This window comes from Quercus lobata, chromosome 10, assembly GCF_001633185.2.
Source record: "Quercus lobata isolate SW786 chromosome 10, ValleyOak3.0 Primary Assembly, whole genome shotgun sequence".
Classification (NCBI taxonomy): Eukaryota; Viridiplantae; Streptophyta; class Magnoliopsida; order Fagales; family Fagaceae; genus Quercus; species Quercus lobata.
In genome coordinates this window covers 46,970,929-46,985,095 of record NC_044913.1, presented here as the reverse complement: position 1 = coordinate 46,985,095, position 14,167 = coordinate 46,970,929, and the positions used below count along the sequence as shown (strand labels likewise).

Sequence of the window (14,167 nt, the reverse complement as noted above, 5' to 3'; positions counted from 1 at the left end):
TGTTTGAGAACTTGATTTTTTTTTCTTTTGGGGGGGGGGGGGGGGGGGAATCCTAATTTTTCAATGAAACCTTTAAAAATTTTCACTGAGATATATATACTAGGAAAAAATATTTTAGATTTTTGAAAGACCCATGGCCCCCCAAGGGGCAATGTAGTTCCACCCCTGAATTGAACGATTGTAATATTATTATAAACAATCAGCTTTTACAAGAAACACAATGTAGTCCCTCATTGACCCACGGTCCTCGTGCTAATGATTCCCACACTACTTGAACCCAAGTGCAATAACTAGGTAGACAATTATACTAAAATTAATTTTAACAATTATTTTTAAGAAAAAAAATAATGAAAAGTTGAATTTAAATACCCATTATTGATTTTTAAATGGAAAAATAAAATTGAACAATAATAATTTGTTTTAGGAAAGAAACCAAGAAAAGCTGCAAAACTACAGATGCTCACCTCTATGTTTGAGGAAATCATGATTGAACTCAATGGCATGGTGAACTCTACTTTCAACTTAGGTGAGATCATAAATGAACCTAAGGTAGTCAGAAAAATTCATTGCGCTCTCCCTAAAAGCATCCGACCTAAGATAGGTGACTGACATAAATGCCATGAAAGTAACAAAACTTTATCTTATCTTGTTTGGATTGCTTTTTGATGTTGTGGGTTTTTTTATGGAGGTTGTTTTATTGAGTTTGTTTGGACATTAAACACCCATTTGGATTGCGCATTTTGCGCATCTGCATTTAGTGTTTTGGGTTTTTTTTTTTAATGTATAAACAGTAAAATCACATGAATTTATTGTGCAGAGACAAAAATTACTGTTCACGCACTGTGGTAGCACTGTTCATGCACGGTAGCAGCACTGTTAATGCATTTAAAAATGGGTCCCACGGTACTATTCACATCTTTAAAAATTATTTTGCTATAGTATTTTCTATTTTCAGTTTTCAGTTTCAGCAAAAATAAGTTCAATCCAAATGGACCCTAAGAGCTATTATCTAAATTTTTGAACACGTTTTTTTGTTTTTGTTTTTTATGTTTTGAAAGCAAATACACAGCTTTCAGGAACGATTTAAACTATGGATTATACATGAACATTTTCGTTTTTTGTTTCTTTCAAGGGAATTTTTTTCAATAATTCTAAACATAGCGAATCTTCGTATGGACCAAGAGGTTGTCCATAGACTGTTTGTTTGTCTTCTTACAATTATGTGATGGCGCAAATGATAAAAGTGTGATTGTATGAACATGGTGTTAACAAGAAGGTAATCATCATGAAGAAGTACGAAGTTTAGAGCTATTGTTGAAATTTTGATGCACTTGTCAGGCACGTTTTAAACCAATTTTTTCTATCCCGCACGCAAATTGGGTGCATAGGATAGGGATAGCCACTTTACTTGGATAAGTTCTCACAGTCTAATTGCAATGAAAAAAAAAAAAGATTATTTTTAGTACACATACTTTTTCTCGCATTGGATTTACGTGAAATTGACAAGTAATGAACAGTCTACCATGTAGGATTTGATATAAAGAAAAATCAAGATGCATGTTCTTGTACATAGCTTCAGTATGTTCAAGTGAACAGGCACGAGTGAGAAAATTATGAAGAAAAGATGTACAATATAATGCTAACAACAATAATAAGATTGATTGAAAGGTGACAAAATGAAGTCAACAATTGAGTGGTGATATAGTAGTACATTGATAAAGACTCGCAAGAAGATTAGTTGAATGTAGACTATATAGAAAATGGTATAAATATAGAGTCCTAAAAAATTTCAAGACTTAAAACTTTCATATGTTTTTGCTCTAAAAGGTTTAAAACTCTCATTATATATATATATATATATATATATATGTGTGTGTGTGTGTGTGTGTGTGTTAATGACATTTTATGTAATTGGCTAATCTTTTGACAAAATGCACTTTACTGATAATTGGGTAAATCTAGGATAAGTTTAGTACTCCAAAAAACAAGAATTCAAATCAAGTGTTAAAGCCATGAAGATTGAACCAAGAAACAAGTGAAGAAAAACTATTTATTAAAGCTCGACAGATACCTCAACAGAAACAGTATCTGTCAAGATTTAAAAATGAAACTCGACAAAAGATTAACAGAACCTGAATTTATCAAGATCTACAAAATCAGAATTTCCAAATCTGATTTTTGCCCCTAACTAACACGTATGTGTAGGGTTTCTTTTTTTACAACCCTAGGCATATATAAGGCTTATTTTAAAGGTCGTTATAGATGGAGAACACATGCAAAAAGTGACCTATTGCCTTATTTTCTTTGCAAGAAGTTACTGTACCTTTTGCACCTTAGGGTTTTGTAAACAAGTACTTCTTGATCTTCATTATTGATAAAGTGAAGAACTTTGCAGTCAACAACATCTTCAAGTTGTTGGAGTTAGTTACGTATGGGGATTCGTGCAAAAGGGTGGCGTTCATATATTGAAGTGTTCAAAGGTTCTGAAGCGGTAAAAAGTTCTGCCGTAAATTTATCTACGAGGATTATGGAGTCTAGGGACAAAGGTTTTGTACTAGATCTGAAACTTCTCTTTATTATAGTGAATTGCTTTTCGGGAAGGTTTCTCCCCAGGTTTTTTACTGTGAAATTAGTTTGTTTTATTGATTTTCCTGGGTCATCATATCTTGTCTTATATACTATTCCGTTGTGCATAATATTGATGTTTGTTTGTTTTAACAAGACTTATTCATAATAAACCTAATTAACAACTTGAATTTAAAATTTGATAATTTTATCAACCGGGATCTAAATTTACCAACAATATATATATATATATATATATAGGCGCAAATGATAAAAGTGTGATTGTTTGAACATGGTGTTAACAAGAAGGTAATCATCATACTGAAGTATGAAATTTAGAGCTATTGTTGAAATATTGATGCACCTATCAGGCACGTTCTAAACCAATTTTTTCTATCTCGTGCACAAATTGGGTGCATAGGATAGGGATAGCTATTTTACTTGGACAAGTTCTCAGAGTCTAATTTCAAAGAAAGGAAAGAAAAAAAAAGGTTTCTAGTAAACATACTTTTTCGCACATCAGGCTTATGTGAAAGTGACAAGTAATGAATCAAAACCTGCTATGTCAGATTTGACGTGAAGACAAATCGAGACACATGGTCATGTACATAACTTTGGTATTTCTCAACTAAGTGAATGGGCAAGAGTGAGAATTATTTTAAGAAATTTGAAATCGGGACACATGGTCTTGTACAAACTATTCTCAGTCTCTTTCTCTCACTTTATATTCATAACAATTTAAAAAAATTTAAAAATTCAAATGATTGTGTGTATTGACACTTTCTCTATCGTTCTTTGAGGCCCAAATTTAAAAGTTTTGAAAATTTGATTTGAGTGCTATTCTATTGCTGCTTGTCTCCACCTAAAAAATTCATTAAAATAATATTGGGCATACTATAGAAAATCATGCTGAGCAACTGAGATTGAATAGTTTGGAAGTTTTGTTTATGTGTTTTGGTGGTTTTATTTTAATTATTTTTTCTTGGAAACATAAATTAGTTTTTAAGTTAGAAGAAAATTAGACATGTAATTCATTAATAATTCTGATTTTTATTTGACTTGTAGATGATGGTAAAATGGGTTGTAATACTTGATGATGCATGAAAAACAGTAGGCTAAAATACTTCGGGGTATGGTAATGGCTGTGAATCCTGAAAAGAAAGAAAGAATTATCAAAGGTGACTGGTGTGATTCGGCCAAAGACCTTCCAACAATTAAGTTAGTTTTCTCTTTAGGACACATGGAAAGAAAATAGTGAATGGTCTAGACTTACATTGGATGAATTGGATTTACTCCTTTTATAGAGAGTTAGACGTGGGACTACTTGTTTGTATCCATCACCATCATGAGTAATGTTGGCAGTTGATAAAGAAAATGGGCTGTATGAAGCGTTGTATTTGGAATTTCTTCCACGTATTATGCAACGTGTTGAATTTTGCCTATGTGAATCTAATGGAGGATGAAGATGGTAAGATTTAGTCTGGTGGGCCTATCTTAATGGGCCTGACGGATAGGTACTGTTTGGTCTGTGTAAAGCGGGACCCACGCTCCCTAAAGGCCCATCATGGACAGACATAGTAAGGGCCCATAGCCCGAAATCTCTATTGCCTGGAAAAGCCTTAAGATCCAATAAGGGAAATGGTATCAGAGTCCCACATTGGAAAGATCTGGAGGTCAAGAAGAAAAGCCACCTCTCCACTGCTATAAAAGGAGTAACTTTCACGCAAATCAAGGTAAGATTAATTGACCCTCTCTAACGCCTTTAAAAAATAACTCAAGGGACGAATTCTAACTTGACCTTCGGAGAACTTTTGGCCGGCACCACACCGGTGCTCTCTAAGGGTTTTTCTCCCGTTCGTTCTTGTTGTGCAGGTTCGTTGACTCGCGAGTACAGTGCGACTCATTGGTGACAATTCTCAACGTCATCAGTTGGCGCCGTCTGTGGGAAAGAACGAGAGACGTATAGTACTTCGTAGATTCCCAGACAAAAGAGTTCCATGGTACTCACTCGCTCAATGGCAACCACGAATGACGTTCAGGAAGAAGCCCCTACGACGGCCCTTGAGAGACAGGTCAGGACGCTCGCCGCAGCCGTAGAGCGCCTCACCAAGCAAAACCACGACCTACAAGAGCAGCTGAACCAAAAGAATGCCGCGGTCAGTAACCAAGGAGCGGATCAAGAGGGAAACAGCGCCGAAAGGAGAAATCAGGACGGACCACAGGGGAGTAACGCCCCGAGCAAACCAGTAAGACGGGACATAAGCATCCCTTCCCCGACGGACACTGCCCCACAATCCATCATCGCGGAGATGCAGGCGATGAAGGAGCAGATGGATGTGATGATGAGCGCTCTCAAGGGGCGAGTGTCAAGTGATCTTGACGACCTTGTCAACCGGACTGACTCACCATTCACAGCAGCTGTTAACTCCTTCCCCCTGCCAAATAAGTTCCGTATGCCAAGTATGGATAGTTACGACGGAGTCAAGGACCCTCTAGATCACCTAGAGACCTTCAAGACCCTGATGCACCTTCAGGGAGTGGCAGACGCGATTATGTGCAGGGCCTTTCCTACAACCCTGAAGGGCGCAGCAAGGATTTGGTTCAGCCGGATAGCGCCCAACTCCATCAGCACCTTCAAGGAGCTAAGCGCTCAATTTACTACGCATTTCATCGGAGGACATCGGTACAAGAAATCCACGGCTTGTTTGATGAATATCAAGCAACGGGAAGAGGAGACGTTAAGGGCCTACATATCACGCTTCAACAAAGAAGCACTCTCGATCGACGAAGCCGACGACAAGATATTGGTAGCAGCATTCACAAACGGACTAAAGGGGGGTAAGTTTTTGTTCTCCCTATACAAAAACGACCCCAAGACCATGTCGGAGGTCCTTTACAGGGCCACCAAATATATGAACGCTGAAGACGCACTATTATCGCGAGAAGATAGGCCCAAGAAAAGAGACCGACAGGAGGATTCTCGACAAGACCAAGGGCGGAAGAAAGGAAGGATGGGAGACCGAAGGGAGGACAGACGTCCAAAACCCATGGGCGGAAGGTTCGCGAGTTTCACCCCTCTAAACGCGCCGATTGACCAAGTCCTAATGCAGATTAAGGACGAAGGGTCCCTGACGTTCCCAGGAAAGCTGAAGAGTGACCCCAGCAAAAGGCCTAGAGACAAATATTGCCGCTTTCATCGTGACCACGGCCACGACACGGCCGATTGCTACGACTTGAAGCAGCAAATCGAAGCACTTATCCGACAAGGGAAGCTGCAGAAGTTCGTCAACAAGGGGAGAACGGATCAACCCCCACAGGAACAACACCTCCGTCGAGAAAACGAGCGACCAAGACCCCCAATTGGAGACATAAGAATGATAGTCGGAGGGAATGCTGCGGCCGGATCGTCAAAGAAGGCTCGCAAAACATACCTTCGGACGGTACAGAATGTCCAGTTGACGAGCAGACTGCCAAGGATAGCAAACGGAGAAGAACCTATTGTTGGGTTCACGGAAGAGGATGCACGGCGCCTACACCATCCACACGACGATGCCCTCGTCGTCAGCGTGCGGACAGGAGACTACAACGTCCACCGAGTGTTGATCGACAACGGCAGTTCGGCCGACATATTGTACTATCCGGCATTCCAGCAGATGAGGATTGATAGGGACCTGCTAATACCGACAGACGCCCCGCTCGTTGGTTTTGGAGGGAGTAAGGTATTCCCTCTGGGCTCAGTAACGTTACGGGTGACAGTAGGAGATTACCCCCAACAAATCACCAGGAACGTGACATTCTTGGTGGTCGATTGCTCGTCCGCCTACAATGCCATTCTTGGACGACCTACGCTCAACACGTGGAAGGCGTCAACATCAACTTACGCCCTAATGGTCAGGTTCCCAACGGAGTATGGGGTAGGAGAGCTACGCGGAAGCCAAGTTGCCGCACGAGAATGCTACGTCGCTATGATGGAGATGCAAGACCAAATCCAGGCCTTGAACATAGAAGAGCACCGAACGGTGGCGGAACCGACAGAGAAGCTGGAGGAGATAACTCTTGACAGTTCCAATCCGGACAGAACAACCAAGATCGGAACGCTTGCCAAACCCGGAATCCGTCAAGAGCTAGTAGCTTTCCTGAGGAGCAATAAGGATGTGTTCGCCTGGAGCCATGACGATATGCCGGGAATCGATCCCTCCGTCATGGTACACAAATTGAATGTATTACCCTCGTTTCCACCCGTCCGACAAAAGAAGAGAGTGTTCGCAACGGAACGGGACCAAGCAATAGCGGAGGAGGTCCGCAAACTCCAAGAGGCAAGCCTCATCAGGGAAGTCTACTATCCCGATTGGCTGGCGAATGTGGTAATGGTAAAGAAAGCGAGCGGCAAGTGGCGCATGTGCGTGGATTTCACCGATCTTAACAAAGCGTGCCCTAAAGATAGCTATCCCCTTCCAAGAGTCGACGTCCTAGTAGACTCGACGGCTCAACACCAGTTACTAAGCTTCATGGACGCTTTCTCGGGTTACAATCAGATCCGCATGCACGAGGCCGATCAGGAAAAGACTTCGTTCGTAACCAGCCAAGGACTATTCTGCTACAAAGTAATGCCATTCGGCCTGAAGAATGCGGGGGCAACATACCAAAGGCTAATGAACAAGATGTTCGCGCAGCAGATCGGGAGGAATGTTCAAGTCTATGTCGACGACATGCTTGTGAAGAGCCGGAAGGAGGAAGACCACCTCGAAGATCTTAAGGAAACGTTCGGTACGCTACGATCCTACAACATGAAACTCAATCCGGGAAAATGCGCATTCGGCGTAACGGCAGGCAAATTCCTAGGCTTCATGGTATCCCAGAGAGGGATTGAGGCTAACCCGGACAAAATCCGAGCCATATTAGAAATGGCACCCCCGCGAAATGTGAAGGAGATACAAAGCCTTAACGGCAAGATAGCGGCGTTAAATAGATTCGTGTCGAGAGCCACGGACAAGTGCCTGCCCTTTTTTCGCACATTAAAGAAATCCTTCGAGTGGACGGACGAGTGTCAGAGAGCGTTCGAGGAGTTAAAGGCATACCTATCTTCACCACCCCTATTGAGTCCATCGCAACCTGGCGAAGAACTTTTCCTCTACTTGGCAGTCTCATCTGTCGCCGTCAGCGCTGCTTTAATTAGAGAAGAGGATAATGCACAGAAGCCTGTATACTACGCCAGCCGGGCGCTCCGCGGCGCCGAAGAAAGATACCAACCTATGGAGAAACTCGCTTTCGCATTGATAACGGCGGCTCGCAAGCTGAAACCTTACTTTCAAGCCCATACCATGAATGTAATGACCGACAAGCCCTTGCGAAGGGCACTGAGTAATCCCGAAGCCGCGGGTCGACTGACGTTGTGGGCAATAGAATTGAGTGAGTTTGACATCAAGTACCGTCCGCGTGTAGCCATCAAAGGACAAGCTGTAGCCGACTTCATAGCAGAGTTTACGCGAGACGAGGACAAGGGGGCAGAAGAACCCCCCAAATGGAGCATCTACACCGACGGGTCCTCCAATCGGCGAATTGGAGGGGCCGGCATAGTGTTGCTGTCACCAGAAGGAGACAAGATCGAATGTATGGTCCGTCTCGACTTTCCCATTACCAACAATGAAGCAGAGTACGAAGCAGTGGCGGCAGGACTCGACCTGGCAAAAGCCGCCGGAGCGGAAAGTGTAGCCGTTCATTGCGACTCGCAGGTCGTAACCAATCAAGTAAACGGAGAGTATGAATGTAAGGGGGAAAGGCTAAAGAGATATCTTGATCAAGTGAAGGCGAGAATCAACGGGCTAAAAGCGACGGTCGTCCAAATCCCCAGAGGAGAGAATGAGCTCGCCGATCGCCTAGCCAAAGCCGCTTCAGCAGAACATGTGACGACACCGGGTAATGTACTTTCCTTTGTTCAAGTCTTCCCACTAATAGACCCCGACAATATGCAGGAGATACGCTCCGAAAGAAACTGGACTACACAGATAACTTCATACTTGAAGGACGGGTTACTGCCCCAAGAGAAGGAGGCAGCGAGGAAATTAAAAGTCCAAGCGGCGAGATTCGTCTTGATAAAAGACATTCTTTACAAGAGGGGTTTCTCCCGTCCTTACCTAAGATGCCTCGGGGTTGAAGAGGCAGACTACGTAATGAGGGAAGTACACGAAGGGATATGCGGGAACCATTCTGGGTCGCGGTCGTTAGTGCACAAACTGGTACGAGCTGGGTACTACTGGCCGACCATGCAGAAGGATGCCGAGTCTTACGTTAAAAGCTGCGACAAATGCCAGCGGTTCAGCAATTTTATCGGACAGCCGGCTGAGGAGCTCACACCCATGACGGCTCCATGGCCGTTCGCTCAATGGGGACTGGATATCATGGGGCCTTTCCCAACATGGGGCCTTTCCCAACGGCGGTAAGGCAGCTCAAGTTCTTGGTAGTGGGTATTGACTACTTCACAAAATGGGTAGAAGCGGAAGCCTTGGCCACCATCACAGAAAAGAACATTAGAAGTTTTGTCTGGCGGTCCATCGTATGCAGGTTTGGTATTCCTAGAGTCCTTGTCTCGGACAACGGGAGGCAGTTCGACAACGGCCACTTCAGGGATTTCTGCACACAGCTAGGAATAAAAAACCACTACTCATCACCCGCCCATCCTCAGGCCAATGGCCAGGTTGAAGTCACGAACCGATCCCTGCTAAAGATTATCAAGACTCGGCTCGAGGGGGCAAAGGGGATATGGCCCGAAGAATTACCGAGCATACTTTGGGCGTACAGGACGACGGCTAGGACTCCGACAGGAGAGACGCCATTCCGACTGACATACGGGAATGAGGCGGTCATCCCCGCAGAAGTTGGCCTCACAAGTTACAGGGTTCATAACCATGATGAAGGCAGGAACGACGAATCAATGAGGCTACAGCTGGACCTGATAGATGAGGTAAGGTCGGCCGCGGAGCAAAGGATCGCAAGATACCAGGAACGCATGGCCAGACATTACAACTCCAGGGTCCGACACAGAGACTTCCAAGTGGGAGACCTGGTACTCAGAAGGGTCATGGGCGCAGCTAGAGACCCTACACAGGGAAAGCTCGGCCCCAACTGGGAAGGACCTTACCGAGTCACGGCATGGAAAAGGAAAGGAACATACCACCTGGAGACTACAGAGGGGGAGAAGCTACTACATCCATGGAATGCGGAGCATTTGAGGAAATACTACCAGTGATAGTAACACGGCGAACGGCAACCAATTTTCCATTTGGCTTTTTATTAACTATTTATAAGTTTTCTTTAACATGTGTTTCTTTGCTACAATCCAGTCGTGCCTTTTTTTAAGCCCAAGGGGGCAGGCACTTTTCCTTTACGCAATTAGAAACAAGTATGATTTTCTGTCTACTTTGATGTCACTACAATTGTCCTCAAATTGAACGGATGCTAGTTAAAAGTCCACAAAGTGGACGGATCACCTAAACAGGTGTATAATTCTACATGTCCGTAAAAGTGGACGGTTAATACGCCACTAAGTGGACGGATCACCTAAACAGGTGTATAATTCTACATGTCCGTCAAAGTGGACGGTTAATACGCCACTAAGTGGACGGATCACCTAAACAGGTGTATAATTCTACATGTCCGTCAAAGTGGACGGTTAATACGCCACTAAGTGGACGGATCACCTAAACAGGTGATAATTCTACATGTCCGTCAAAGTGGACGGTTAATACGCCACTAAGTGGACGGATCACCTAAACAGGTGAATAATTCTACATGCCCGTCAAAGTGGACGGTTAATACGCCACTAAGTGGACGGATCACCTAAACAGGTGAATAATTCTACATGTCCGTAAAAGTGGACGGTTAATACGTCACTAAGTGGACGGATCACCTAAAAACGGTGAATAATTCTACGCGTCCGTAAAAGTAGACGGTCTATACGCCACAATGTGGACGGGTAACCTAAAACGGTAAATAATTCTACATGTCCACGAAATGGACGGATCATCAAAACGGTGAGTATTTAAACAAGTCCACAAGTTGGACGGTATGGCCTCCACAAAGTGGACGGACCTACGTAATTCAATACTTCCATAAGTTCGAGGTATTTATGCCACTAAGTGGACGGATCATCTAAAACGGTAAATAATTCTACATGTCCACGAAATGGACGGATCATCAAAACGATGAGTATTTAAACAAGTCCACAAGTTGGACGGTATGGCCTCCACAAAGTGGACGGACCTACGTAATTCAATACTTCCATAAGTTCGAGGTATTTAAGCCACTAAGTGGACGGATCATCTAAAACGGTGAATAATTCTACATGTCCATAAATTGGACGGTTCAGCCAAAACGGTGGGAAAATTACATACATAAATAAAGCGGACGGCTCCAGAACGCCCACGAGGTGGACGGACGACATGACTATATAAGTCAGCAACAGCTTTTAAAATGGACGGATCAACAGATTAGCTTGTGCAAATCAACACTTAAAATCAAACATTGTTCAATACAAAATCAAACTTTAAACAAACCGTCTACAAATAATTAACTGTATATAAAAGGGAGACGGATCCTCCTAAACGATTACATGGGTTACTCTGCTTTCTTGGGGTCGGCAACAGCGACCTCATTCGGCGGAGCGGACTCTCCGTCACCCTGAGCTGCTTCTTCCCCAAAGAGGTCCTCCGTATTTTCGGAGGCGACGGGCAGGGCAGAAGTCTGATCTTGATCAGTAAGTGTTATCATAGACACGTCCAGATCTGGGTAGGTCTTTTTTATCTGACGGAGCGCATCGTCAAAGCCTTGAAGGAACGATCCTCCAAGCTCCTTCAACAAGGACTCGGAGTTGCGATATTCGCTGACGGCGTCGTCCTTTGCATGACGGAGCTTTTTCTTCAGATCTTTCACCTCGTCCGCTCTGCTCTTCAAGACCTTCCCAGCTTCTTCCGTCTTCTGTTCGAGCTCCTTTCTTGTATTCTCAGACAGTTCAAATTTCTGCTCCATGGTGGACTTCCACTTGTGCAGCTGGCTAAGCTCTTCTTCCGTCTTCCCAAGTTTTGACCGTACCCGTTCCAGAGCCGCTTCACGGTTGAGGCAACGGTCCATCAAGCCCTTCATCATAACCAAGGACTGAAATAAAGAAAATTAGAAGTGTTAAAAATGAAACTAGAAAGTGAACGGACATACACTGAAGGATAATGAAAAGTTACCTGTCCGACGGCAAATAACCCCGTCTCTCCCATCGCCTCCGTCGAGTGATTCCCCAGATCCTCATAGTCCTCTGCAGAAAGTATGGACGTAAGCTTTTCCAAAGCGAACTTCGAATCATCACGAAGAAGGGGAGGGGGCTTCTCCTCGCTGACGGGTGGAGCATGCATTAGGCCCTTACCGGCCCCCTGTTTAACTTGGTTGACGGCCTTAGGGCCCTCAGCCATCAAGCCCACGATGGGCTCCATTGACACCTTTGGCTGCTTGTGTGGACGGTCGGACTTTGGTGGCTGCTTCCTCTTGCCCGATGACCCCGGCACACTGGGAACAACGATCTCACCCGTCTTCTTTTGCTCGACGGCTAGAGATTTTATCATGGCTCTTCTCTTGGCGTCGTCCATTTCTGCAATACAGGACGGATGATGATGTTCTCTCAAAAGTAAAATTTCAATTTCAAGGGTAAAAGTAGACGGACTCACGTTTGTGTATTCTTTCGTCGTAAGCAATGGCCTCACGGGTAGGTTCTGGACCGTCACAATACCAGTGTATTGTCTTTGGATTCACTAACTTGGCCCAGGTCCTTTCGTCCGGCTTAGCTTTTCTACAAACCTTTTCAAGGAAACTAAATTCCTCGAGGCTAACCTGCGGGCGCCCTCTACCTGCAAAGAGAGACGGTCAAAATACGCACATAATAGAGGACGGGTGTATAAAAAAGGAACAAGCAAGACGGGTGCATACGCGCTTGGTTTATTATCCCCCAAGTTGTATCGACGGGCATGTACTCCGTCTCTCCTGGACGGTTCATCCACCTGTCACCCTCCAGGAAGAAATAGCGACTCTTCCAGTCTCTATTTGAGTCTGGGGTCTCAAAGATGACCTTCAACAAGGGACTTCGACTAGCAAAACGGTACAACCCCCTTGATCTATCAATCTCATCTGGACGGTAACAGTGAAGAAATTCACGGACCGTCAGTCTCCTTTCTCCATTCGACATTGCGCCATAAAGAATCTCCATTGCTATGAAGACCCTCCAGGCGTTTGGAGAAATCTGGGTGACGGACAGTCCCAGGTAATGCAAGAGTTCCCTATGGAGTGTAGAGAGCGGGAACCGAAGTCCAGCCTTCAACACCTGCTCGTACACTCCAACACCTTCTACTCCGTCATAATAACATCTCTCCGACACGTAGGGAAGACGGATCGGGATGTAGTCTGGTATCTGAAAATTTGTTCTAAAGGTACTGAAATGTCTCTCCCGGATGACGGATGTGAACCTATGCACTGTCCACTCTGGTAACATGATGAACTGCCTTAGTCCATCAGCACCTACGACGGACTCCAGTGCTTGATTCCCGTCAGGACCCTCTATCTCAATTTTCTCCACATCCTCACTTGTTGAGGACGAAGAGGATGCAGACGGACTCCTATCTTCGCCTGGACTATCTTGGTCTTTATGACCGGACGGGTATACATTCTCGTATTCCGTCCCGTCACGAACCACCGATTGGTTACTTGACGCACTAGACATTTCCTACAATTAATGATGAAACCTAAGACTTGACGGGTTTAAAAACATTGACGGGTATATTAAGCCTAACAATATTGCTTGGTCGAAAATGTAACTTGAATATGAAATTAAAGTAAATACTTACCACACCTGACGGAGTAATGCTGACGGTTGTGGTAATTGGTGGTTACCAGTGCTCGACGGACTTCTCTGGCAAGGTTGACGGTTCTCTCTGACAGACGTTTTCTGTTTGGAAATGCGAAAATGAGAGATTGAGACGCCTCATATATATAGGAGATACACGGAAGACGAAGCGACGCTTCGATCCTATACAACGGCCAGTCAGAGATTGACACGTGGCATGCTAATAAATGCTAACCTGTCTGCTCGCATCAGTAGATGGTAACCGTCGACTATATGAAACCGTCTGAAACTGCAAGATACCCGTCATCCTATCTGACGGTTAAAGATCTGAAACCGTCATACATTCTGACGGTTGTGTCCGCCTATTACTTTAAATCTTCTGTTTCACGGATCCATTCCGTCATTAAAGTACCCGTCATGCCCCTACATTAGGATCGTCACCCCATTGATCCTTGGAACAGACGGACCATTGGGGTGAAGGGGGCAACTGAAGATGGTAAGATTTAGTCTGGTGGGCCTATCTTAATGGGCCTGACGGATAGGTACTGTTTGGTCTGTGTAAAGCGGGACCCACGCTCCCTAAAGGCCCATCATGGACAGACATAGTAAGGGCCCATAGCCCGAAATCTCTATTGCCTGGAAAAGCCTTAAGATCCAATAAGGGAAATGGTATCAGAGTCCCACATTGGAAAGATCTGGAGGTCAAGAAGAAAAGCCACCTCTCCA

The 14,167-nt window shown here is 44.4% G+C and overlaps 1 protein-coding gene across 2 annotated transcripts; it reads right to left on the bottom strand.

The window, feature by feature from the left end:
• Positions 1-10,925: 10,925 nt before the first annotated feature.
• On the bottom strand, positions 10,926-14,167 carry LOC115965425. Of its 2 annotated transcripts, XM_031084644.1 has the most exons (5): positions 13,677-14,167; positions 13,443-13,543; positions 12,273-12,452; positions 11,796-12,196; positions 10,926-11,715 (listed from the first exon to the last, which is right to left on the bottom strand). In XM_031084644.1, exons 1-5 carry the CDS (start codon positions 13,688-13,690, stop codon positions 11,179-11,181), a joined length of 1,233 nt encoding a protein of 410 aa, XP_030940504.1. In that variant the 5' UTR covers positions 13,691-14,167; the 3' UTR covers positions 10,926-11,178. The 2 variants fall into 2 exon arrangements, with proteins under 2 accessions (XP_030940504.1, XP_030940503.1); XM_031084643.1 differs by having other exon boundaries at positions 12,532-14,167.